Genomic DNA, 27995 nt, shown 5'->3' on the forward strand with positions numbered 1-27995 from the left:
GAATTTCCCCAGTCGTATGTGGCAAATACCACCTTCCCACTTGGTTTTGAACGCAGGATAAATAAGCAAATCCATTCTGGCCAGAGCTTCGACATTCAAGTTGATGTTTGTTCGGATCCAGAAAGTCATAACAAAACCAGTCATTCATTATTTTACACAACTTTTCTTATTACGGAATCTCTGAACAGTCACTTCTAAAAATGTCTTTCCAGTACCCACATGCTTACCGTGACGAGGCAGTTGTAAGTAACATGCTAACTAGCTTGCTAGCTAGTAGTAACCAGTAACAGCTAGCTAGACATGTCGCTTTCAAGTAAATGGTGAAGAGCAAGCTACTTGCTAGCTAGCTTGTTCTTTATTACCCAGTGAGCGTGTCATGTACCGCTATTTAGTTGGATAGCTTGAGGCTACTAAAATAACTTAATTAGTGACATTATTTGAACAAATGAACATATCAACCGAGTTGGCTAACGTATCTTGTAGCATAGCTAGGTCAAATGAATGAGCCAGTTAGCTAGGATTTTGTTAGCTTTATTTCATGTTAGCCGCTAGCCATGCTTAGGCTGGCTAGTTAGCAAGCTAACGTTGCCTCTTGTCCTTTTAGCTTAGCTAGTTATCACATACCAGCCAGCAGCAAACGATGAATGATCACAGTTGTCGTCTGACTGCTGGCGCACATTCTGTATTTCACCGGCTGGTTATTTCTGACAGGCAGATGACTACCATGGTAACAAGATTCCTGACCCGTACAGTTGGCTGGAGGACCCAGACAGCGAGAAGACGCAGGTAAATGCTACCTTTCATGTCACTCCAAATACGATGTGTATTTCAGCACCACTGGTTCAAGGAATGTTGTGGCAACGTTACCAGCAGGGAGTTCTTAGTCAGTGTCAATTTGGTGACAGAAATTCACATCAAATGTAATTATTAGCACCATTATCTAGGTATAAAGTTAATTGGACAATGTGGATTGTGTGCCACTTTGTCAACTCCTTTCCACAATCAAGGACAAAGACCCATGTCTGTATTTTCTAACAGATATGGGACAGTCAAGTCACTAACTCTGCATATACCTAGAATGTCCAAACATACAGTTAATAATAATAATATATGCCATTTAGCAGACGCTTTTATCCAAAGCGACTTACAGTCATGTGTGCATACATTCTACGTATGGGTGGTCCCGGGGATCGAACCCACTACCCTGGCGTTACAAGCGCCATGCTCTACCAACTGAGCTACAGAAGGACCATAAACCCCAGTTGACACAGGCAGCTGCTGAGTTTCCGAGCTGGCAGTGAGTCTTCAGAGCAAAAAGTTATATAAATAACATTGTTTATTTTTGGACATAAAAAAAGATGGTAAAAATACCAGCAAATTAACTGCAAGTGATTTTTAATTGAGGAAATCTGTTCACAATTATTCCCACACATAATAAAGATATGTTATTGTATATAAATGTTAGGTTTGAAATAATTCTGTTTTAGTTCATTATTATATCTGTTTGGGCTTCTTGCGGTCAACTTGCAGTCTGCAAATGATTTATAATTATATTCCCGGTCCCTGACTATCCGCTCATGAGAAGTTGATGATCCCTGAGCTACTGACACCGTAGATCAGTGGTTCCCAAACTTGTTTGACCCATGACCCCATTTTGACATATGAAAAGTCTTGTGACCCACCCATGTGAAAACCATGAGTTGTAATGCCTGGCGGGAGACAGACTCAGGAACCTAAACTCTTCCATAGTGACCCGTGAATGCATGGTCTGCAGCATTTGACCACATGACAGCTCGATCAACTGTTAGGTTTCACTTACCGGCAAGTTAACTGAGCCAGGATCACAGTCAAATGAGTTTTGCTGATTCGGTCACTCATATGTAGAATATTTTGCATTAACCCCCTTTCTAAATATTTCTTACATAGGCAAGGAGACACACATTTTCTTTTCATTACGCAAAGTCAAGTTAAATTTAAATTATTTTAATTATTTAAATTTATTAATTTTTTACATCCATTGTGAATGACAACAGTTCCTCTCTCAATTCCTTTTTTTTCTTTCAACACTCCCCCTTGATAACCATCAAGCCTCGTGTGAAATAGAACATTGTCCTTCTCTGATCCCATATCTCCGCACACAGTAGTTTTGTGAACAGGTGTGCACGATGTAGTTTACAATGAAAGTTAGCTGCTGCATATCTCAAGAGTTCTGCGCTCAGCTCTTTTTCCACAGGTTGCTTTCGGTGTATCCATTCGAGCTCAGTGAGTGTATCATACAATGCGTCCATATGGCAGAGGGAGACACATTCATAACTAGAATGCAGAGGCCTGCCCGCCGTTCCGCCATAGTTGTAGACCCATCTGTGGAAAAGCCCACCATTCAATCCCATGGAATCTGTTTTTCGGCAATATAGCCATGCAGCACACTGAACATCCCCTGTGCTGTTTCATGCCCAGGAATTGTGAGACAGAACAATATGTCCTCTTAGAGAGCACCTGTAGTGAACAAAAGTCAATGTGTGGGCATCTCGGCCCTCACAGCTAACATCCATTTGGAGAGGGGTGTTTGAGTCGTTCAGTCATTTTCCTCTTGATTGCTAGCCATAGCATAAAATGTTAGTTTCACATTGTTATCTGACAGAAATATTGATGTGAGTTTCTGTGCCTCTGCCTCCCCACACATTGTTTTCACCATATCAATTGCGGCCGGTAATATCAGTCTCTGCAATAGTGTGTGGTTTCTTTGCGTAGTGGGCTGAGCCATTCACAGTGGCCTTTTCCCACTACCTAAGGGTGCTCTCTGGTTGAATTTTTAAGGTTAACCACATTAAAATGATTTTGAGAGACAAAGACAATTTTTAGATATTTTTTACCAGGATTTTGGAAATTCTCCCACAACCCCATTTTCATATCAGGCGAGCCCTATTTTGAGATCAGCTGCGTACATGTTGCAACCAGCCCCACCTTCTGTGAGTTAGTGGTCATTGCAGTGGTGTTAATAAACTCAGAAAATAAACATCCTCTCACTGTCAACTGTGTTTATTTTCAGCAAACTTAACATGTAAATATTTGTATGAACATAGCAAGATTCAACAACTGAGCCATAAACTGAACAAGTTTCACAGACATGTGACTAACAGAAATGGAATAATGTGTCCCTGAACAAAGGGGCGGTCAAAATCAATAGTAACAGTCACTATCTGGTGTGGCCAGCAGCTGCTTTAAGTACTGGAGTGCATCTCCTCCTTGTGGACTGCACCAGACTTGCCAGTTCTTGCTGTGAGATGTTACCCCACTCTTCCACCAAGGCACCTACAAGTTCCAAGGACATTTCTGGGGGGAGCGGCCCTAGCCCTCACCCTCCGATCCAACAGGTCCCAGACGTGCTCAATGGGATTGAGATCCGGGCTCCTCGCTGGCCATGGCAGAACACTGACATTCCTGTCTTGCAGGAAATCACACAGAACGAGCAGTATGGCTGGTGGCATTGTCATGCTGGAGGGTCATGTCAGGATGAGCCTGCAGGAAGGAGGGAGGAGGATGTCTTCCTGTAACACGCAGCGTTGAGACTGCCTGCAATGACGACAAGCTCAGTCATTGCTTTCCTGTGAGACACCACCACAGACGATGACGGACCCTCCACCTCCAAATCGATCCCGCTCCAGAGTACAGGCCTCGGTATAACGCTCATTCCTTCGATGATAAACGCAAATCTGAATATCACCCCTGGCGAGACAAAACCGCAATTCGTCAGTGAAGAGCACTTTTTGCCAGTCCTGTCTGGTCCAGCTACGGTGGGTTTGTGCCCACCGGTGAGGTCTGGTGAGGACCTGCCTTACAACAGACCCACAACCCCTCCGTCCAGCCTTTCTCAGCCTATTGCGGACAGTCTGAGCACTGATGGAGGGATTGTGTGTTCCTGGTGTAACCCTGGCAGTTGTTGTTGCCATCCTGTACCTGTCATGCAGGTGTGATCAGATGTACCGATCCTGTGCAGGTGTTGTTACATGTGGTCTGCCACTGCGAGGATGATCAGCTGTCCGTCCTGTCTCCCTGTAGCGCTGTCTTAGGCGTCTCACAGTACGGACATTGCAATTTATTGCCCGGGCCACATCTGCAGTCCTCATGCCTCCTTGCAGCATGCCTAAGGCACGTTCACGCAGATGAGCAGGGACCCTGGGCATCTTTATTTTGGTGTTTTTCAGAGTCAGTCTAAAGGCCTCTTTAGTGTCCTAAGTTTTCATAACAGTGACCTTAAAATTGCCTACTGTCTGTAAGCTGTTAGTGTCTTAACGACTGTTCCACAGGTGCATGTTCATTAATTGTTTATGGTTCATTGAACAAGCATGGGAAACGGTGTTTAAATCCTTTACAATGAAGATCTGTCAAGTTAATTTGTAAAAATCCAAATATCTTTGAAAGACTGGGTCCTGAAAAAGAGAAGTTTCTTTTTTTTGCTGAGTTTGTCTTGTGTTTCTTCCCAGGCTTTTGTCAATGCTCAGAACCAGCTGACGCTGCCCTACCTGGACCGCTGTGAGGTGCGGGACCTGTTCAAGGAGCGCATGACGGAGCTCTATGACTACCCCAAATACAGCTGCCCCTTCAAGAGGGGGAGCAGGTGAGAGGGAGAGAATGAAAGAAAGGGAGACTTGAGGCGGTACATGGAGGTTTTGGACTATTCTCAATTTGTCTTTCCGTGATTCCTCACATCCTATCTGCCTCATTCTCAACTGTAGTGGAGGAGGAGGTCCAAGCTTCCTCCTCATGTACCTTCTGGTCCAATGCATTTTGAGAAGGAAGCAAGGAGAGAGGACTTGGGGCAAGATTAATTGAGGATGAGCCAAAATATATCCTTCCCCTAAAGATGGAGACTGTTGTCTTTTGGGTAGTTTAGTTCCTTGGCTTTGTGCTGACACTCTATCCCCCCGCTGCAGGTATTTCCATTTCTACAACACGGGCCTCCAGAACCAGAGTGTAATGTATGTTCAGGAGAGTCTAGAGGCAGAGCCCACGGTCTTCCTGGACCCAAACACCTTCTCTGAGGACGGGACTGTCGCTTTACGAGGTGGGGGATGGAGACAAGCTCAAGCAATGCTCATTATGATGTAGAATATCGTCCTGTTTGTAATACTGTACAGATGACGGTTTCCTTCATGAAGGTGTGTTTCTGACATCACGTTCTACTGTACTGAACAGCCTAGAATCTACCAGTATACTGTATCAGCCTTTACGCTGCACTGGCATGTTTAGACACCTACCACAGTGGAACCGTGCTGGAAAGGACCATGGGAAAGGGAAAGGGAAAGGGAAATTATAAGCCAGTACAGCTCATGTTGGCACTAAAATACAGAAACTACTAGAACCTGCCAATGTGTATATAAACACAATTTTTATTTTATTTATATTTACAATGCTTTCTAAATGAACATATTCATCACTATTCACAATGCATTCTAAACGAACATATTCATCACTATTCACAATGCATTCTAAATGAACATATTCATCACTATTCACAATGCATTCTAAATGAACATATTCATCACTATTCACAATGCATTCTAAATGAACATATTCATCACTATTCACAATGCATTCTAAATGAACATATTCATCACTATTCACAATGCATTCTAAATGAATATATTCATCACTATTCACAATGCAAATGAACATATTCATCAAATGATTCTAAACGAACATATTCATCACTATTCATCACTATTCATCAATTCACAATGCATTCTAAATGAATATATTCATCACTATTCATGCATTCTAAATGAATATATTCATCACTATTCACAATGCATTCTAAATGAATATATTCATCACTATTCACAATGCATTCTAAATGAACATATTCATCACTATTCACAATGCATTCTAAATGAACATATTCATCACTATTCACAATGCATTCTAAATGAATATTCATATTCATCATTCTATTCACAATGCATTCTAAATGAACATATTCATCACTATTCACAATGCATTCTAAATGAACATATTCATCACTATTCATTAAATGAATATATTCATCAATTCACAATGCATTCTAAATGAACATATTCATCACTATTCACAATGCATTCTAAATGAATATATTCATCACTATTCACAATGCATTCTAAATGAACATATTCATCACTATTCACAATGCATTCTAAATGAACATATTCATCACTATTCACAATGCATTCTAAATGAATATATTCATCACTATTCACAATGCATTCTAAATGAATATATTCAACACTATTCACAATGTAAATAACGTGAATGGTTCCTCTGACCATGCGCTACTTGTGTCCCTCAGGTTATGCTTTCTCAGAGGACGGCGAGTACCTGGCATATGGCACCAGCGCCAGTGGCTCTGATTGGGTGGAGATGCACTTCCTGCGGGTGGAGGGGGCTGTGGCCCTAAATGACCGGCTGGAGAGGGTGAAGTTCAGCTGCATGTCCTGGACCCATGACGGCAAGGGCCTCTTCTACAACTCCTACCCCAAGCAGGAGGGCAAAAGTGACGGTGAGGGGATGTTTGGATATTTAGAGGGGAACTAGTTTGTTCCATTTAGTTTGAGTTAAATGTATGAACACATTACTCTTCTTCTCTAGGCACTGAGACGTCCACAAACCTGCACCAGAAGCTCTACTTCCATGTGTTGGGGACCCCCCAGTCTCAGGACTGCCTGTGTGCCGAGTTCCCCGACCACCCTAAGTGGATGAGTGGGGTCGAGGTACGCTGCTGGACTTGGCTAGACACTGAACAGACCGGGACTTGACTGTCTCATATCTCTTAGACAATGCAGAAATGGTTCTTATCTTTAGTCCAAGTACCATTTTGAGGAGACATAACGTGTATCCTAATATCTATCGTTCTCCTGAAGTCTGTACTTTGTGAGTGAGTTTCCACCATCTGTGTTACACCAGTCTTCTCCCTCATTGTCCATAGAGGGAAGTGGACAGCACAGAATCTGACTTGTAGTTCTTGTCTTATGTCCCTGATATTTAGAATCCTGATTATAGTGTTGTAATGCCTCTAGTCATCAGTGTAGGTTTCTGGTTGATTTAGCGCTAGCGGCACAGTGTTGTATTAGCATTCTGAAAGGTGTCCGTGTGCGATCTCACTCCAGGTGTCAGATGACGGGCGCTACGTACTGCTGTCCATCAGGAAGGGCTGTGACCCGGTCAACCGGCTGTGGTACTGTGACCTTCAAACCACTCTTCAGGGTATCACAGGTACCATGCACACCACAACCTAATCAGATCAGTCTTTCTCTTTAGTCTCCTTAACGCATAAGCACCATCCACTGACCGGCCACCATATTTGTTGTAGGGCATAGGCTTTGACTTGATGTGTTATCAAGAACATCCACTATAGATTGTGAATGTCTTGTATTGTCAATGTCTTGTGTTGTGAATAGGGTTGTGGCGATCATGACATTTCGTCAGCCGGAGATTGTCAAGCAAATAACTGGCGGTCTCATGGTAATTGACTGTTAATTAACATTGTCACATTTAGCAACTCCTGGCTTCCACAGACCTTTGGAATATCTACATTTTAAAAAAGTCTAAGAAATCCATTATTTTAGACAGGTCTAAAGAAACATGATATGAAGAACATTTCAGAAGGACCGACGAGCATACTCTTGAGTTGTCCTTATGTTAGGTCTGGCTATGCCAAATGGCTGTAGGCTACACTAGTTCATTTAGCAGAAAAGATTTGCTTAGAATTCTGTGGCATCTGGGCCTCCTGAGTGACGCAGTGGTCTAAGGGACTGCATCGCAGTGCTAGCTGTGCTACTAGAGATCCTGGGTGGGGCGGCGCACAATTGGCCCAGCGTTGTCCGGGTTAGGGGAGGGTTTGGCCGACAGGGATGTTCTTGTCCCATCGCGCTCTAGCGACTCCTGTGGCGCAGGGCACTCTGACACAGTCAGCCAGGTGTACTGTGTTTTCTCTGACGCATTGGTGCGGCTGACTTCCAGGTTAAGCGGGCATTATGTCAAGAAGCAGTGCGGATTGTTTGTGTTTCGGAGGATGCACGGCTCTCGACCTTCGCCACTTCAGAGTCCGTATGGGAGTTGCAACGATGGGACAAGATTGTAATTACCAATTGGATACCATGAAATTGGGGAGAAGAAAATCGAATGGCCCATTATCATGCCTCGAAACAGGGGCGGCGGTAAAATAATTAGTCATCTATGCACTTAAATAGGAAATGGAGGACGTTTTTCCTGTGGTTAATTTTCATTCCAGCCAGGTAGGCAATACTCCTGTTGTAAAGAGAAGCAATAGGCTTAATATTAGGTAAGTTGATAAATCGATAGAGAAGGCTTAGCCTATAGAAAGCCTCCATTAAAAAGAGCATCCCATCGGCTATCTCTGTTTTCTCACACAATTGCATAGTCTATAAAAAATGTTGCGCAAACATGAGCTCATGCTTGAAGTGTTTGATCAGATTTTCGGGGGGCGGCAGGTAGCCTAGTAGTTAGAGCATTGGACTTATAAGATCGAATCTCTGAGTTGACAAGGTAAATGTCTGTCGTTCTGCCCCTGTGAACAAGGCAGTTAACCCACTGTTCCTAGGCCGTCATTAAAAATAAGAATTTGTTCTTAACTGACTTGCCTAGTTAAATAAAGGTACATTTTTTTATTTTATTAAGTGATGTCAGAGTGATTAGAGGGACAATAGAGTGCTGAGTACCAGGCAGTTAGCAAGTTTGGTAGGTTACTAAGGACCATCAGCAGCATCAGAGCTTGGAGAAGCCTAATTACCGTGACTAAACGGTCACGTGGAATTTGACTGCCTTCGTGACTCGTGACTGCCGTTTTGGCGGAAATACGGTCACTGTAACAGCCCTAGTTGTGAATGTCTTGTGAATGTCTTGTGACTGTCTTGCGACTGTCTTGCGTTGCGACTGTCTTGCGTTGCGACTGTCTTGCGTTGCGACTGTCTTGCGTTGTCTATGTCTTGGATGGCCCTCCCCATGTGTTGCCTTAGTAAGAGTATTTGTTTAGTTGACTAGCTTAGTTGAAGATGCCAAGTTCTCTCTCCCCTCCAGGCCTGTTGCCGTGGGTGAAGCTGATAGACAACTTTGATGCGGAGTACGAGTATGTGACCAACGAGGGCACAGTGTTCACCTTCAAGACCAACCTGGTGGCCCCGCGTTACCGTCTCATCAACATCGATTTTGCCCAGCCCGCCCAGGCCAACTGGAAGGAGCTCATCCCCCAGCACGACAAGGACGTCATCGGTAGGTCACAGACTGAATGAAAGGAGAGGGTTTTACCAACATAATATGCTAACTTTATAGCTCTACAACAAGAATATCCACTAAAAAGGAAAAAGTAATGTCCGCTGTTTTCTGCTCTCAATAAGTAATATTTTAGAATAGCTAAAGGTGATTTGGATAATTTGGTAATCATTTTTTGTGATAATTTAGATAATCACTTTTTGGCAGTAGGAGCAAACAGTGAAGACATGCTGTGCTTTCAGAAAATATTCACACCCCTTAACTTATTACACATTTTGTTACAGCCTGAATTCAAAATTTATTTTCTCACCTATCTACACATAATACCCCATAATAACAAAGTGAAAACATGTATATATTTATTGCTAATTTATTGAAAATGAAATGCATAAATATCTCATTGACATAAGTATTCACACCCCTTCGCTATGCACTCCTAATTAATCTCAGGTGCATCCAATTTCTTTTGATCATCACAATGTCACTACATCTTGATTGGAGTCCACCTGTGACCAATTAATGGACATGATTTAGAAAGACAAACGCCTGTCTATATAAGGTCACACAGTGGACAATGCACATCAGAGCAGAATCGATACCATGAAGTCCACTGAACTGTCTGTAGATCACAAGATGGAATTGTGATGAGGGTATAAAACGACCCTAACCCAAGAGCACATCATTGGGGAATGAAAGAAATATGGAACTGCCTGGTCCGACGGCCAGCTCTAAACTGAGCAACCGGGCAAGAAGGAACTTGGTCAGGGAGGTGACCAAGAACCCAATGAACACCCAGAACTACGGAGTTCCTTGGCTGAGATGGGAGAACCTGCCAGAAGGATAAGTCTCAACAGCACTTCACCAATCTGGACGTTATGGGAGAGTGACCAGATGGAAGCCACTCCTGAGAAAGGCACATGACGGCATGCCTGGAGTTTGCAAAAAGGCACATGAAAGACCGAGCATAAGGCAAAACATTCTGTGGTCTAATGAGCTAAAAAAAAATGGAAACTATTTGGCCTAAATGCAAACCGTTCTGGAGGACAACAGGCACAGCACCATGCCTGTCTAACACCATCGCTATTGTGAAGCATGGTGGTGAATGGAGCCAAATCCTTGATGAGAACCTGCTTCAGTGTGCAAACAACCTTAGACTGCGGCGTTTTACGTTCCAACAGGACAATGACCCCAAGCATACAGGCTTCAGAACAAGAATGTGAAAGTCTTTGAGTGGCCCAGCCAATGCCACGACTTGAAAATCTGTATAAAAAATAAATAAATAAAAAAAAACTTGATTGATGTTCACCATCGCTCCCCATCGAATTTAAGAGCTTGAAAAAAATCTGCAAGGATGAGCAGAAGAAAATCCCCGACTCCAGATGTGCAACCCAAGACGGCTCAAAGCTGATGCAGACATACCCAAGACGGCTCAAAGCTGATGCAGACATACCCCAAGACGGCTCAAAGCTGATGCAGACATACCCAAAGACGGCTCAAAGCTGATGCAGACATACCCAAGACGGCTCAAAGCTGATGCAGACATACCCAAGACGGCTCAAAGCTGATGCAGACATACCCAAAGACGGCGCAAAGCTGATGCAGACATACCCAAGACGGCTCAAAGCTGATGCAGACATACCCAAAGACGGCTCAAAGCTGATGCAGACATACCCAAAGACGGCTCAAAGCTGATGCAGACATACCCAAAGACGGCTCAAAGCTGATGCAGACATACCCAAAGACGGCTCAAAGCTGATGCAGACATACCCCAAAGACGGCTCAAAGCTGATGCAGACATACCCCAAAGACGGCTCAAAGCTGATGCAGACATACCCCAAGAAGGCTCAAAGCTGATGCAGACATACCCCAAGACGGCTCAAAGCTGATGCAGACATACCCCAAAGACGGCTCAAAGCTGATGCAGACATACCCCAAAGACGGCTCAAAGCTGATGCAGACATACCCCAAAGACGGCTCAAAGCTGATGCAGACATACCCCAAGACGGCTCAAAGCTGATGCAGACATACCCAAGACGGCTCAAAGCGATGCTCAAAGCTGATGCAGACATACCCAAGACGGCTCAAAGCTGATGCAGACATACCCAAGACGGCTCAAAGCTGATGCAGACATACCCAAGACGGCTCAAAGCTGATGCAGACATACCCAAGACGGCTCAAAGCTGATGCAGACATACCCAAGACGGCTCAAAGCTGATGCAGACATACCCAAGACGGCTCAAAGCTGATGCAGACATACCCAAGACGGCTCAAAGCTGATGCAGACATACCCAAGACGGCTCAAAGCTGATGCAGACATACCCAAGACGGCTCAAAGCTGATGCAGACATACCCAAGACGGCTCAAAGCTGATGCAGACATACCCAAGACGGCTCAAAGCTGATGCAGACATACCCAAGACGGCTCAAAGCTGATGCAGACATACCCAAGACGGCTCAAAGCTGATGCAGACATACCCAAGACGGCTCAAAGCTGATGCAGACATACCCAAGACGGCTCAAAGCTGATGCAGACATACCCAAGACGGCTCAAAGCTGATGCAGACATACCCAAGACGGCTCAAAGCTGATGCAGACATACCCAAGACGGCTCAAAGCTGATGCAGACATACCCAAGACGGCTCAAAGCTGATGCAGACATACCCAAGACGGCTCAAAGCTGATGCAGACATACCCAAGACGGCTCAAAGCTGATGCAGACATACCCAAGACGGCTCAAAGCTGATGCAGACATACCCAAGACGGCTCAAAGCTGATGCAGACATACCCAAGACGGCTCAAAGCTGATGCAGACATACCCAAGACGGCTCAAAGCTGATGCAGACATACCCAAGACGGCTCAAAGCTGATGCAGACATAACCCAAGACGGCTCAAAGCTGATGCAGACATAACCCAAGACGGCTCAAAGCTGATGCAGACATAACCCAAGACGGCTCAAAGCTGATGCAGACATAACCCAAGACGGCTCAAAGCTGATGCAGACATAACCCAAGACGGCTCAAAGCTGATGCAGACATACCCAAGACGGCTCAAAGCTGATGCAGACATACCCAAGACGGCTCAAAGCTGATGCAGACATACCCAAGACGGCTCAAAGCTGATGCAGACATACCCAAGACGGCTCAAAGCTGATGCAGACATACCCCAAGACGGCTCAAAGCTGATGCAGACATACCCCAAGACGGCTCAAAGCTGATGCAGACATACCCCTCAAAGCTGATGCAGACATACCCAAGACGGCTCAAAGCTGATGCAGACATAACCCAAGACGGCTCAAAGCTGATGCAGACATAACCCAAGACGGCTCAAAGCTGATGCAGACATAACCCAAGACGGCTCAAAGCTGATGCAGACATAACCCAAGACGGCTCAAAGCTGATGCAGACATAACCCAAGACGGCTCAAAGCTGATGCAGACATAACCCAAGACGGCTCAAAGCTGATGCAGACATAACCCAAGACGGCTCAAAGCTGATGCAGACATACCCCAAGACGGCTCAAAGCTGATGCAGACATAACCCAAGACGGCTCAAAGCTGATGCAGACATAACCCAAGACGGCTCAAAGCTGATGCAGACATACCCCAAGACGGCTCAAAGCTGATGCAGACATACCCCAAGACGGCTCAAAGCTGATGCAGACATACCCCAAGACGGCTCAAAGCTGATGCAGACATACCCCAAGACGGCTCAAAGCTGATGCAGACATACCCCAAGACGGCTCAAAGCTGATGCAGACATACCCCAAGACGGCTCAAAGCTGATGCAGACATACCCCAAGACGGCTCAAAGCTGTAATCGCTGCCAAAGGTGCTTCTGCAAAGTATTGACTCGGGTGTGAATACTTATGTAAATGAGATTTCTGTATTTAATTTTCAATAACATTTCTAAAAACATGTCGGTATGGGGTATTGTGTGTAGATGGGTGAGATTTGGATTAAATACCTTTTTGAATTCAGGTTGTAAACACAATGAAATGTGGATTAAGTCAAGGGGTATGAATACTTTCTGAAGGCTCTGTAACAGTTATTATTTACAGTTGGTTTAAAGCAGGAAATAACATCCATATTCTGTCTAGGAATACTCTGTCTAGGTGATCATGGTTTTTAAACTTTTAGATTGACTAACCCCCGTGTTGCACTCCCCCTCTAGTGTTTGCCACCTGTACCTACAACAGCCTCCTCTTTGTGTGTTTCCTGCACGACGTGAAGAATGTGCTGAAGATGTACCGTCTGAGCTCGGGGGAGGAGCTCAGGACCTTCTCTCTGGACGTGGGCTCTGTGGTGGGCTTCACCGGACGCAAGAGAGACTCTGAGATCTTCTACTACTTCACCTCCTTTCTGTCGCCAGGTATCAGAGACAGACGTGTGGCGTCGGGGGCAGACGTGTGGCGTCGGGGGCAGACGTGTGGCGTCATGGGGGCAGAGGTGTGGCGTCATGGGGGCAGAGGTGTGGCGTCATGGGGGCAGAGGTGTGGCGTCATGGGGGCAGAGGTGTGGCGTCATGGGGGCAGAGGTGTGGCGTCATGGGGGCAGAGGTGTGGCGTCATGGGGGCAGAGGTGTGGCGTCATGGGGGCAGAGGTGTGGCGTCATGGGGGCAGAGGTGTGGCGTCATGGGGGCAGAGGTGTGGCGTCATGGGGGCAGAGGTGTGGCGTCATGGGGGCAGAGGTGTGGCGTCATGGGGGCAGAGGTGTGGCGTCATGGGGGCAGAGGTGTGGCGTCATGGGGGCAGAGGTGTGGCGTCATGGGGGCAGAGGTGTGGCGTCATGGGGGCAGAGGTGTGGCGTCATGGGGGCAGAGGTGTGGCGTCATGGGGGCAGAGGTGTGGCGTCATGGGGGCAGAGGTGTGGCGTCATGGGGGCAGAGGTGTGGCGTCATGGGGGCAGAGGTGTGGCGTCATGGGGGCAGAGGTGTGGCGTCATGGGGGCAGAGGTGTGGCGTCATGGGGGCAGAGGTGTGGCGTCATGGGGGCAGAGGTGTGGCGTCATGGGGGCAGAGGTGTGGCGTCATGGGGGCAGAGGTGTGGCGTCATGGGGGCAGAGGTGTGGCGTCATGGGGGCAGAGGTGTGGCGTCATGGGGGCAGAGGTGTGGCGTCATGGGGGCAGAGGTGTGGCGTCATGGGGGCAGAGGTGTGGCGTCATGGGGGCAGAGGTGCGGCGTCATGGGGGCAGAGGTGCGGCGTCATGGCACACACAAACTCTGTGATGGGCTTCACCGGACGGACACAAGAGGGAATTAGAGGAAGACGTGGATACATGAATGCTGGCATGGGCACACACGCATACATGCACCAATGCGCGCGCACACACACACACACATGCATTCACAAATGCGCACACACAGACACTGAAACTTTCAACAACTCCACCTCTTTCCCGCCGCCAGGTGTCGCTCATGCTGTCAGACAGTCTCATACAGGTTCTTGCAGGAGTCTGTATGGATCTTCTATCATACTGCAGTGAAACAGTGACAAGTCAATGACCTGTCCTCTCTCTTTGTCCTGTTGTCCAGCCATCATCTACCACTGTGACCTGACCAAGGAGCCCCTGCAACCCCACGTGTTCCGCGAGGTCACCGTCAAAGGCTTTGACCCCTCCGACTACCAAACCACTCAGGTAAGATGCCTACCTACAACTGACTCAAAAACAAACAAAAATTTCATGTTCGATTCTGTTCTTTTTTCCCCTGCATTCTGAACAGCCAAAAAGCCCATGGAATCAGATATTTCAAACCACCTTTTGTAGGTGGCTTGAAATCAGATACAAATCTTATTCTTGGTAACGTGACTTATCTGAAGTAGTTTGTAGACTGTTATTCGGCATATCTCGTTTCTTACTGGCTACTCCGTTGACAGTTTGATAAGAACGTGTGGTAGTCAATTAGCTTTTTAATTGTTTACCAACAAATTGTATCTTTATTTTACCAGGCAAGTCAGTTAAGAACAAATTCTTATTTTCAATGACGGCCTAGGAACAATGGGTTAACTGCCTGTTCAGGGGCAGAACGAAAGATTTGTACCTTGTCAGCTCGGGGGTTTGAACTTGACACTTTCCGGTTACTAGACCAACACACTAACCACTAGGCTACCCTGCCGCCCCAGATTAGTGAACGCTCTAGACAACTAAACAGCTACCTAGCTAGTTGACTGCTGTAACTAGACAAAAATAACTTATTTGGATTATATTTTGCGGCTTTTAAAGTGTTCTCAATTTGTCGGGCATGGGAGTGGGAGTACAAGGTGCCAGGCGTTCCATAGGGATGCTGACCCATGTTGACTCCAATGCTTCCCACATGCTTCATGTTGGCTGGATGTCCATTGGGTGGTGGACCATTCTTGATACACACAGGAAACTGTTGAGCATGAAAAACCCAGCAGCACACACACCGGTGTGCCTGGCACCTAATACCCTGTTCAAAGGCCCTTTTGTCTTGCCTATTCACCCTCTGAATGGCAGACATACACAATCCATGTCTCAGTTGTCTCGAGGCTTAACAATCCTTCTTTAACCGGTCTCCTCTTCATCTACACTGATTGACATCAATAAGGGATCATAGCTTTCACCTGGATTCACCTGGTCAGTCTGTCATGGAAAGAGGAGTTCCTACTGTTTTGTACACTACATTCATGCTATACAAATTAAAAAGAAAGTTGCACCTTCGTCTATCCTTGCGGTGGATATGTTTGACCAATTTTTAGGCTAAAGATGAAACACTGGTCAAATATATTGACAGGAAGGAGCGATGAGTATGCCAATAGATTTTTCTTATGTATAGTTTTATCTTCTGTTGTTCAGCACCTCTCCTAAAGGTCTTCTTTATTTAGATGGTTATCTATACTAATACAAAACCACCAGAATTGACTGATACCATCTTTGTGTTTTCACACCAACAAGCACCTGTATCTGTGTGTCCAGGTATTCTACCCCAGTAAGGACGGCACAGAGATCCCCATGTTCATCGTCCATAAGAAGGGCCTGAAGCTGGACGGCTCTCACCCTGCCTTCCTCTACGGCTATGGAGGGTTCAACATCTCAATCACTCCCAGCTACAGGTACCACCACCGGGTCACTCCCCCCAGCTACAGGTACCACCAGCAGGTCACTTCCCCCAGCTACAGGTACCACCACCACCAGGTCACTTCCCCCAGCTACAGGTACCACCACCACCAGGTCACTTCCCCCAGCTACAGGTACCACCACCACCAGGTCACTTCCCCCAGCTACAGGTACCACCACCACCAGGTCACTTCCCCCAGCTACAGGTACCACCACCACCAGGTCACTTCCCCCAGCTACAGGTACCACCACCACCAGGTCACTTCCCCCAGCTACAGGTACCACCACCACCAGGTCACTTCCCCCAGCTACAGGTACCACCACCACCAGGTCACTTCCCCCAGCTACAGGTACCACCACCACCAGGTCACTTCCCCCAGCTACAGGTACCACCACCACCAGGTCACTTCCCCCAGCTACAGGTACCACCACCACCAGGTCACTTCCCCCAGCTACAGGTACCACCACCACCAGGTCACTTCCCCCAGCTACAGGTACCACCACCACCAGGTCACTTCCCCCAGCTACAGGTACCACCACCACCAGGTCACTTCCCCCAGCTACAGGTACCACCACCACCAGGTCACTTCCCCCAGCTACAGGTACCACCACCACCAGGTCACTTCCCCCAGCTACAGGTACCACCACCACCAGGTCAATTCCCCCAGCTACAGGTACCACCACCACCAGGTCACTTCCCCCTACAGGTACCACCACCACCAGGTCACTTCCCCCAGCTACAGGTACCACCACCACCAGGTCACTTCCCCCAGCTACAGGTACCACCACCACCAGGTCACTTCCCCCAGCTACAGGTACCACCACCACCAGGTCACTTCCCCCAGCTACAGGTACCACCACCACCAGGTCACTTCCCCCAGCTACAGGTACCACCACCACCAGGTCACTTCCCCCAGCTACAGGTACCACCACCACCAGGTCACTTCCCCCAGCTACAGGTACCACCACCACCAGGTCACTTCCCCCAGCTACAGGTACCACCACCACCAGGTCACTTCCCCCAGCTACAGGTACCACCACCACCAGGTCACTTCCCCCAGCTACAGGTACCACCACCACCAGGTCACTTCCCCCAGCTACAGGTACCACCACCACCAGGTCACTTCCCCCAGCTACAGGTACCACCACCACCAGGTCACTTCCCCCAGCTACAGGTACCACCACCACCAGGTCACTTCCCCCAGCTACAGGTACCACCACCACCAGGTCACTTCCCCCAGCTACAGGTACCACCACCAGGTTACTTCCCCCAGCTACAGGTACCACCACCACCAGGTCACTTCCCCCAGCTACAGGTACCACCACCACCAGATCACTTCCCCCAGCTACAGGTACCACCACCACCAGGTCACTTCCCCCAGCTACAGGTACCACCACCACCAGGTTACTTCCCCCAGCTACAGGTACCACCACCAGGTCACTTCCCCCAGCTACAGGTACCACCACCACCAGGTCACTTCCCCCAGCTACAGGTACCACCACCACCAGGTCACTTCCCCCAGCTACAGGTACCACCACCACCAGGTCACTTCCCCCAGCTACAGGTACCACCACCAGGTCACTTCCCCCAGCTACAGGTACCACCACCAGGTCACTTCCCCCAGCTACAGGTACCACCACCACCAGGTCACTTCCCCCAGCTACAGGTTGCTACATGTAATGATGTCGCTTTAATCTTGATTTCTTCTTTTAATTTCCTCATGAAAATGTACTTGTTTACTGCTATACACACAGTGGCCTTCGTGAATATTTGTATTCTTCTTTTGGCTCTGTACTCCAGCACTTTGGACTTTGAAGTGATACAATTACTATGAGGTTAAAATACAGACAGCTTTAATTTGAGTGTATTTTCATCCATATTGAGTGAACTGTTTAACAATTGCAGCATTTGTTGTACCCAGTCCCCCCATTTTAGGGGACCAAAAGTATTGGGACATATTTACTTCTGTGTGTTAAACTATTCCAAAGTGTAGTATTTGGTCCCATACTCCTAGCACACAATGATTACAACAAGCTTGTGACTTCACTTGTTGGATGGGTTTGCTATTTGTTTAGGTTGTGTTTCAGATGATTTTGTGTCCAATAGAAATGAATGGTAAATAATGTACTGTGACTTTTATTGTACATAAGAATATAGTTTGTTTCTTAATACTTCTTCATTAATGTGGATGCTACCATGATGACGGATCATCCTTAATAAATCTGGAATAATTGTGAGTGAGGAAGTTAGACGCACAAATATCATACCCCTAAGACATACCAACCTCACAAGCTTTATGGAATCATTGCTTGCTAAGAATATGGGACCAAATACTAAACTTGACTGCTTTAAAACATAAATTTGGGGGCGGGGGCTATGTACAAAGAGTGAAGTAATTTCTTAACAGTTCACCCGATAGGAATGAAATACCTGCAAATAAAGCTGACAGTCTGGATTTGAAGTGATACAATGACTGAGGTTAAAGTGCAAAGTGCTGGAGTACAGAGCTCAGCAACAACAAAAATACTTCACTGTGTCCCAATAATTATGGATGGCACTGTGTATCATTTGACTTTTAGGGCTATTTAAGATAACATTATTTGCAGGCACAATTGTTATATATAGCACCATTTTTCAAATGACTATCTTGTCTTGGCTCTTCTACATGAAGCTTTGTATCTACCTGGACTTGTTTGGACTGAGGAAAGGAAGTAAGGTGATGTTCAGACAGAATAAAGGAAGTAAGGTGATGTTCAGACTCAGTAAAGGAAGTGAGGTGATGTTCAGACTGAGGAAAGGAAGTAAGGTGATGTTCAGACAGAATAAAGGAAGTAAGGTGATGTTCAGACTCAATAAAGGAAGTAAGGTGATGTTCAGACTCAATAAAGGAAGTAAGGTGATGTTCAGACTCAGTAAAGGAAGTGAGGTGATGTTCAGACTGAGGAAAGGAAGTAAGGTGATGTTCAGACTCAATAAAGGAAGTAAGGTGATGTTCAGACTCAATAAAGGAAGTAAGGTGATGTTCAGACTCAATAAAGGAAGTAAGGTGATGTTCAGACTCAATAAAGGAAGTAAGGTGATGTTCAGACTCAATAAAGGAAGTAAGGTGATGTTCAGACTCAATAAAGGAAGTGAGGTGATGTTCAGACTCAATAAAGGAAGTAAGGTGATGTTCAGACTCAATAAAGGAAGTAAGGTGATGTTCAGACTGAAATAAAGGAAGTAAGGTGATGTTCAGACTCAAAGGAAGTAAGGTGATGTTCAGACTCAATAAAGGAAGTGAGGTGATGTTCAGACTCAATAAAGGAAGTGAGGTGATGTTCAGACTCAATAAAGGAAGTGAGGTGATGTTCAGACTCAATAAAGGAAGTGAGGTGATGTTCAGACTCAATAAAGGAAGTGAGGTGATGTTCAGACTCAATAAAGGAAGTGAGGTGATGTTCAGACTCAATAAAGGAATTAAGGTGATGTTCAGACTGAAATAAATGAAGTAAGGTGATGTTCAGACTCAATAAATGAAGTACGGTGATGTTCAGACTGAAATAAAGGAAGTAAGGTGATGTTCAATGTTGTTTCCCAGTGTATCACGCCTGATCTTTGTCCGACACATGGGAGGAGTCCTGGCTGTGGCCAACATCAGAGGAGGGGGGGAGTACGGAGAGACCTGGCACAAAGGTAACAAACCTGTGTAGCTCAGTTGGTAGAGCATGGCGCTTGTAACGCCAGGGTAGTGGGTTCGATCCCCGGGACCACCCATACGTAGAATGTATGCATGCATGACTGTAAGTCGCTTTGGATAAAAGCGTCTGCTAAATGGCATATATTATTTATATTATTATATATTATATCCCTTCGTACATCAGCTGATATCTCAAAGTGCTGTACAGAAACCCAGCCTAAAACCCCAAACAGCAAGCAATGCAGGTGTAGAAGCACGGTGGCTAGGAAAAACTCACTAGAAAGGCCAAAACCTAGGAAGAAACCCAGAGAGGAACCAGGCTATGAGGGGTGGCCAGTCCTCTTCTGGCTGTGCCGGGTGGAGATTATAACAGAACATGGCCAAGATGTTCAAATGTTCAGCATGGTCAAATAATAATAATCAGTGGTTGTCGAGGGTGCAACAAGTCAGCACCTCGGGAGTAAATGTCGGCTCTTCATAGCCGGTCATTCAGAGTATCTCTACTGCTCCTGCTGTCTCTAGCGAGTTGAAAACAGCAGGTCTGGGACAGGTGGCACGTCCGGTGAACAGGTCAGGGTTCCATAGCCGCAGGCAGAACAGTTGAAACTGGAGCAGCAGCACGGCCAGGTAAACTGGGCACAGCATGGATTCATCAGGCCAGGTAGTCCTGAGGCATGGTCCTAGGGCTCAGGTCCTCTGAGAGAGAGAAATGAAGATAATTAGAGAGAGCATACCTAAATTCACACAGGACACCGGATAAGACAGGAGAAATACTCCAGATATAACAGACTGACCCTAGCTCCCCGACACACAAACTACTGCAGCATAAATACTGGAGGCTGAGACGGATGATACCCCCGGACAGGGCCAAACAGGCAGGATATAACCCCACCCACTTTGCCAAAGCACAGCCCCCACACCACTAGGGGGATATCTTCAACCACCAACTTACCAGCCTGAGACAAGGCCGAGTACAGCCCACAAAGATCTCTGCCATGGCACAACCCAAGGGGGGTCGCCAACCCAGACCGGAAGACCATGTCAGCGACTCAACCCACTCAAGTGACGAACCCCTCTTAGGGACGGCATGGAAGAGCACCAGTAAGCCAGTGACTCAGCTCCTTTAATAGGGTTAGTGGCAGAGAATCCCAGTGGAGAGAGGGGGACCGGCCAGGCAGAGACAGCAAGGGCGGTTCGTTGCTCCAGAGCCTTTCCGTTCACCTTCACACTCCTGGGCCAGACTACACTCAATCATATGACCCACTGAAGAGATGAGTCTTCAGTAAAGACTTAAAGATTGAGACCAAGTCTGCGTCTCTCACATGGGTAGGCAGACCGTTCCATAAAAATGGAGCTCTATAGGAGAAAGCCCTGCCTCCAGCTGTTTGCTTAGAAATTCTAGGGACAATTAGGAGGCCTGCGTCTTGTGACCGTAGTGTACGTATAGGTATGTACGGCAGGACCAAATCAGAGAGGTAGGTAGGAGCAAGCCCATGTAATGCTTTGTTGGTTAGCAGTAAAACCTTGAAATCAGCCCTTGCTTTGACAGGAAGCCAGTGTAGAGAGGCTAGCACTGGAGTAATATGATCACATTTTTTGGTACTAGTCAGGATTCTTGCAGCCATATTTAGCACTAACTGAAGTTTATTTAGTGCTTTATCCGGGTATCCGGAAAGTAGAGCATTGCAGTAGTCTAACCTAGAAGTAACAAAAGCATGGATTAATTTTTCTGCATTTTTGGACAAAGTTTCAGATTTTTGCAATGTTACGTAGATGGAAAAAAGCTGTCCTTGAAACAGTATTGATATGTTCGTCTAAAGAGATCAGGGTCCAGAGTAACGCCGAGGTCCTTCAGTTTTATTTGAGACGACTGTACAACCATCAAGATTAATTGTCAGATTCAACAGAAGATCTCTTTGTTTCTTGGGACTTAGAACAAGTTTAAAAGTAGGAAGTTTGCAGTCATCCACTTCCTTATGTCTGAAACACAGGCTTCTAGCGAGGGCAAATCACCATGTTTCTTGTTTCATTGAAATGTATAGCTGTGTGTCATCCGCATAGCAGTGAAAGTTAACATTATGTTTTCAAATGACATCCCTAAGAGGTAAAATATATAGTGAAAACAATAGTGGTCCTAAAACGGAACCTCGAGGAACACCGAAATGTATAGTTGATTTGTCAAGAGGACAAACCATTCAGAGACAAACTGATATCTTTCCGACAGATAAGATCTAAATGAGGCCAGAACCTGTCCGTGTAGACCAATTTGGGTTTTCGATCTCTCCAAAAGTAACACACATTGCCCCTCTCAACTCAATTCCCTCTGTGTTTTATACATTTTTACATACACACACTCACACATTGATCTCACTCTTGTGTTTTTCTCTAGCGGGCATGCTGGCCAAAAAGCAAAACTGCTTCACAGACTTCCAGTGTGCAGCAGAGTACCTCATCAAGGAGGGCTACTCGTCCCCCTCCAAACTCACCATCAACGGAGGGTCCAACGGGGGCCTGCTCGTGGGTACGTTGCGGAATAACAACATCCCTTTTTATTGTTGATGCTTTTAGTCATTGACCTGAAAACCAACCCTGACACTTTCCTAAGCTAACAGTTTTGTTGACATCGGAATGCCTGTCTGTATATACAGCGGTTTTGCCTTACTGTCTTTGTGTGTTTATCTCCTTACCTGTGTGTCTCTCGCTGCCTGATAACTTGTATCTGTCCCGCCCTCTGCCCCCACAGCAGCGTGTGTGAACCAGCGGCCAGAGCTGTTCGGCTGTGCCGTGGCCCAGGTGGGCGTCATGGACATGCTCAAGTTCCACAAGTTCACCATCGGCCACGCCTGGACCACTGACTTCGGCTGCTGTGAGGTCAAGGAGCAGTTTGACTGGCTCATCAAGTGAGTGCTAGTGCTACACTTCCCTAAGCCTAGCCTGGTTCCAGATACGTTTAGCTTTGTAGCCAACTTCTATGCTGGTTGTCATGCCAGTAACCATAGGTGTTCGTTACACAGCACAAACAAATCTGGAACCTGGAAGATTTAGCCTGTTTGGGATATTAAAATTAATCTTTCAGTATTCCAGAACCACGTCAAATGCATGTTAAGTTCTTTCCCAGGCTTGATTTAGTGTAATCCCAAAAGTGCAAACGTCAAGTGCAGCTATTTGACATACAGTGCATTCGGAAAGTATTCAGACCCCTGGACTTTCTCCACATTTTGCCTTCTTCTAAAATGTATTAAATAAAAACATGTCCTCAATCTACACACAATACCCTATAATGACAAAGCGAAAACAGGTTTAGAATTTTTTCCAAATGTTTTAAAAACACACCTTATTTACATAAATATTCAGACCCTATGAGACTCGAAATTGAGCTCAGGTGCATCCATTTTCCATTGATCATCCTTGATGTTTCTACAACTTGATTGGAGTCCACATGTGGTAAATTGATTGGACATGATTTTTAAAGGCTCATACCTGTCTATATAAGGTCCTACAGTTGACAGTGCCTGTCAGAACAAAAAACAAGCCATGAGGTTGAAGGAATTGCCTGTAGAGCTCTGAGACATGATTGTGTCGAGGCACAGATCTGGGGAAGGGGACCAAAACAGTTCTGCAGCATTGAAGGTCCAAGAACACAGTGGCCTCCATCAGTGTTAAATGGAACAAGTTTGGAACCACCAAGACTCTTCCTAGAGATGGCCACCTGCCCAAACTAAGCAATCTGGGGAGAAGGGCCTTGGTCAGGGAGGTGACCAAGAACCTGATGGTCACTCTGACAGAGCTCCAGAGTTCCTCTGTGGAGATGGGGGAACCTTCCAGAAGGGCAACCATCTCTGCAGCACTCCACCAATCAGACATATATGGTAGAGTAGCCAGACGGAAGCTACTCCTCAGTAAAAGGCACTTGACAGCCCGCTTGGAGTTTGCCAAAAGGCAAATAAAAATTCTTATTCCATGAGGAACAAGATTCTCTGGTGAAACCAAGATTGAACTCTTTGGTCTGAATGCCAAACGTCATGTTTGGAGGAAACCTGGCATCATCCCTTCAGTGAAGCATGTTAGTGGCAGCATCATGGTCTGGGAATGTTTTTCAGTGGCAGGTACTTGGAGACGAGTCAGAATCGAGAGAAAGATCAACGGAGCAAAGTTCAAAGAGATCCTTGACGAAAACCTTCTCCCGAGCGCTCAGGACCTCCAACTGAGGGTGAAGGTTTACCATCCAACTGGACAACGACCCAAAGCACACAGCCAAGACAATGCAGAAATGGCTTCAGGACAGGTCTCTGAATGTCCTTGAGTGGCCCAGCCAGAGCCCGGACTTGAAACTGATCGAACATCTCTGGAGAGACCTGAAAATAGCTGTGCAGCGACGCTCTCCATCCAACCTGACAGAGCTTGAGGAAGATCTGCAGAAAAGGATGGGAGAAACTCTCCAAATACAGGTGTGCCAAGCTTGTAGCGTCATACCCAAGAAGACTTGAGGCTGCAGTCGCTGCCAAAGGTGCTTCAACAAAGTCCTGAGTAAAGGGGCTGAATAGTTATGTAAATGTATTATTTCCGTTTTTTTATTTTCAATACATTTGCAAAAATGTATAAACTGTTTTTGCTTTGTCATTACGGGCGATTGTGTGTAGATTTTTATTTTATTTTTTAAGTTCATCAATTTGAGAATAAGGCTGTGAAGTAACCATGTGAAAAATGTCAAGGTGTGTGAATACTTGAGGATTGCACTGTATCTATTTGCTCCATGTTTGGTGTATTAAAACCTGTACACAATACTTTCACCGTACATCATCGTCCCTGAAGAAATCTCCTCTTCTCCCTCCAGGTACTCCCCGCTCCACAACATACGCGTGCCCGAGGGTGAGGGTGTCCAGTACCCCGCTGTCCTCCTCCTCACGGGTGACCACGATGACCGCGTGGTCCCCCTACACTCCCTGAAGTACATCGCCACACTGCAGCACGTGGTGGGCCGCTGGTCGGGTCAGAGCAATCCACTGTTCATCCACGTGGACACAAAGTCGGGCCACGGCGCCGGAAAGCCCACCAGAAAGGTCATCCAGGAGGTGGCCGACACGTACGCCTTCATCGCCCGCTGCCTCAGCCTCTCCTGGGTCAAATGAAGAGGGGGGGGGGGGGGGGGTTCCCTGGAAGTCTGTTTCTAGGGGAAGTGTCTCTATCGGTGTCTTTTGAAGTTTCTTACTCGTTCTCGTTATTATTTTTTTAATGATCGCTAATCTTTTTGTTCAGCTGTTCTCCTTCTCTCCTCATCATCACTACTGATTTGTTCCTGAGCAGTGATCAATCTCTTCCTACCCGGTTGTCTGGCCTGTATTAATTGTCCCCGGTCTCCACTCCTCACCTCTCTTTCAAGCGATTCACTATGTATATCTAGAAGAAGAAAAACACATCTCTGAATAAGCTTTGTTGTACAATTAGAGGTCAAATCCACTGCATTTAAAACCGTCAAATAATTAAATGAATTTAGAGTTTGTGTAATTCTACCGAGGCTGAATATATTCCTTCCATAACCATACGACCCACTAAACATTATTTCATCAAAATAGTTGTACCTGCTTTATTTTCTTCTATAATCACTGATCTGGCTTTCAGGTCTGTCTATAAAAATGAACTTTTTATTACAAATGTAACCAGAACCATGCATAATGCACATTCACTAATAATGTAGCAGGTATTCTAGAAAATGAACACCGGTCTCAAGCACAAGGCCACGTGCTAGTTAGTGCCCAGCTAATATTTATATTTCTAGTTCAGCGAACTTGGATCTAGTTATAATTTCACTAGCTCTGGATTCAGCTAACAAGGAGAACAGGTGAATTGTTATGAACACACCCTTCTGTCCCTCTCCAACTGTTTGAACAGCATGCTAGCCTGTCCACTTTGTTCAGATGTTGGAATCAAGTGGCCTACTTTATCTCTGAATGAGAACGACATGACAATTCCTTCGTTTTATGCTTATTGCACATTTATAAAAGACTAGACAGCTGGTGTAAGTCTTTATTTGACTAAAATACTGCTAGTGATACGTGGTACCATAATGCGCTTGTGACAAACTGAGCATTTTCCAGGTGAAGGTTCCTTGGTAAATTTGCTTTAGTAGTGTCTGCTCTGCTCAAAATCTGAGGAGTTGAAACATAAACAGGGTTTCATTAGAAAGGTTCATTTCTCTATTACAGTATAATAATTTCTCCATGTGTTGTGGTGTCCATATGATCCATTCTGTTGGACCAAACCTCAAATGCAAATCGAGAGTTGAAACCGTTTGTCAGTGATGAAGTGGTGATCTCATCTTTGTTGTTGTGTGTGTGGTAGGGGCTTGGGAGAAAGAGGCGAAGCGAGAGGTGTCACTCCAATCTCCAAGCCCTATGTGCTTATTTTGAACTTAAGCTTGTCACCTGCCTTCCCGCCTTTGGGACAACGACTCCCATTGTTAAGGTGGAAACATGAGCATCTAGTCATTATATACTGATGTCTGGTGTAAATGTACACAGCACAGAAGGAGTGAATGAGACTAAGAGGACATAAACGCTCATAAAAACAAAGAATACGACAAAAACTTGGACCAGCCACAGGACTTACCCCCCTGTCTCCACCCCTCACCTCTCTGGCCCCAGACTCCTCCACCCCTCACCTCTCTGGCCCCAGACTCCTCCACCCCTCACCTCTCTGGCCCCAGACTCCTCCACCCCTCACCTCTCTGGCCCCAGACTCCTCCACCCCTCACCTCTCTGGCCCCAGACTCCTCCACCCCTCACCTCTGGCCCCAGACTCCCCTACCAAACCACAGGACTTACCCCTGTCTCCACCCCTCACCTCTCTGGCCCCAGACTCCCCTACCAGTCACAGGACTTACCCCCTGTCTCCACCCCTCACCTCTCTGGCCCCAGACTCCCCTACCAGCCACAGGACTTACCCCCTGTCTCCACCCCTCACCTCTCTGGCCCCAGACTCCCCTACCAACCACAGGACTTACCCCCTGTCTCCACCCCTCACCTCTCTGGCCCCAGACTCCCCTACCAGCCACAGGACTTACCCCCTGTCTCCACCCCTCACCTCTCTGGCCCCCTGTCTCCACCCCTCACCTCTCTGGCCCCAGACTCCCCTACCAACCACAGGACTTACCCCCTGTCTCCACCCCTCACCTCTCTGGCCCCCTGTCTCCACCCCTCACCTCTCTGGCCCCAGACTCCCCTACCAACCACAGGACTTGCACCCCCCATGAGCCAACCACAGGACTTACCCCCTGTCTCCACCCCTCACCTCTCTGGCCCCAGACTCCCCTACCAGCCACAGGACTTACCCCCTGTCTCCACCCCTCACCTCTCTGGCCCCAGACTCCCCTACCAAACCTCCCTCTCGTCGCCCATGAGCCAGCCACAGGACTTACCCCTGTCTCCACCCCTCACCTCTGGCCCCACACTCCCCCACCAACCCCAGGACTTGCACCCCCCCATGAGCCAGCCACAGGACTCAGCTCTTCCTCATGAGTCATTCTCCTGTATTGTCTCTAATAGGTCAAACCTGGTTAAAGTGTTAGTTCAATGTTGAGAGATGGGTGATACTTGGTTGGACTTAACTTGAACTGTATAGTTTTATCAGCCTAGAGGTCAAGGATCAAGTCTGCAAAGGTCCTCAGTCGGGGAACATGAAATGAAATGGCACCCAATTGGTGCTCCCCCTACCACCACAAACACAGACAATTGTATGTGTTTATCTATTGGAAAGCTGTTTGTCAGTAGGTTATTGATTTCAGCACTCTTCAGTGTTAGCGTGAATGATGATAGGTTTAGGTCATTTTGTTTTGTGTTCAGGACTAATGCAGAGTGTGTGTGTGACTGATATTAATTTCTACCTCTTGGCATGCTGATTGTTAGTTTACCTAATAAAGGGACATAAACAACAACAATGTACTACAATGCCACAACTTCAATAAACCGTTTTTTTGAACAGTGA

At 46.5% G+C, this 27995-nt stretch overlaps 1 protein-coding gene across 1 annotated transcript; it reads left to right on the top strand.

Annotated features, from left to right (window-relative positions):
- On the top strand, positions 1-27995 carry LOC123990544 (prolyl endopeptidase). Its single transcript, XM_046291139.1, has 15 exons — positions 1-242; positions 712-786; positions 4485-4618; positions 4935-5065; positions 6323-6532; positions 6622-6743; positions 7140-7245; positions 9070-9261; positions 13431-13628; positions 14792-14895; positions 16195-16331; positions 19917-20011; positions 22405-22536; positions 22759-22915; positions 24850-27995. The coding sequence occupies exons 1-15, from the start codon at positions 201-203 to the stop codon at positions 25142-25144; spliced, it is 2130 nt and encodes a 709-aa protein (XP_046147095.1). The 5' UTR covers positions 1-200; the 3' UTR covers positions 25145-27995.

This window comes from Oncorhynchus gorbuscha, linkage group LG12 (genome assembly GCF_021184085.1).
Source record: "Oncorhynchus gorbuscha isolate QuinsamMale2020 ecotype Even-year linkage group LG12, OgorEven_v1.0, whole genome shotgun sequence".
NCBI lineage: Eukaryota > Metazoa > Chordata > Actinopteri > Salmoniformes > Salmonidae > Oncorhynchus > Oncorhynchus gorbuscha.

Bases quoted from the DNA above. Each gene is read 5' to 3' on its own strand.
- LOC123990544 (XM_046291139.1), top strand. From the start codon at position 201: ATGTCTTTCCAGTACCCACATGCTTACCGTGACGAGGCAGTT. The intron at 787-4,484 runs GTAAATGCTACC...GTTTCTTCCCAG, and splicing joins CAGACAGCGAGAAGACGCAG to GCTTTTGTCAATGCTCAGAA. The intron at 5,066-6,322 runs GTGGGGGATGGA...TGTGTCCCTCAG, and splicing joins CGGGACTGTCGCTTTACGAG to GTTATGCTTTCTCAGAGGAC.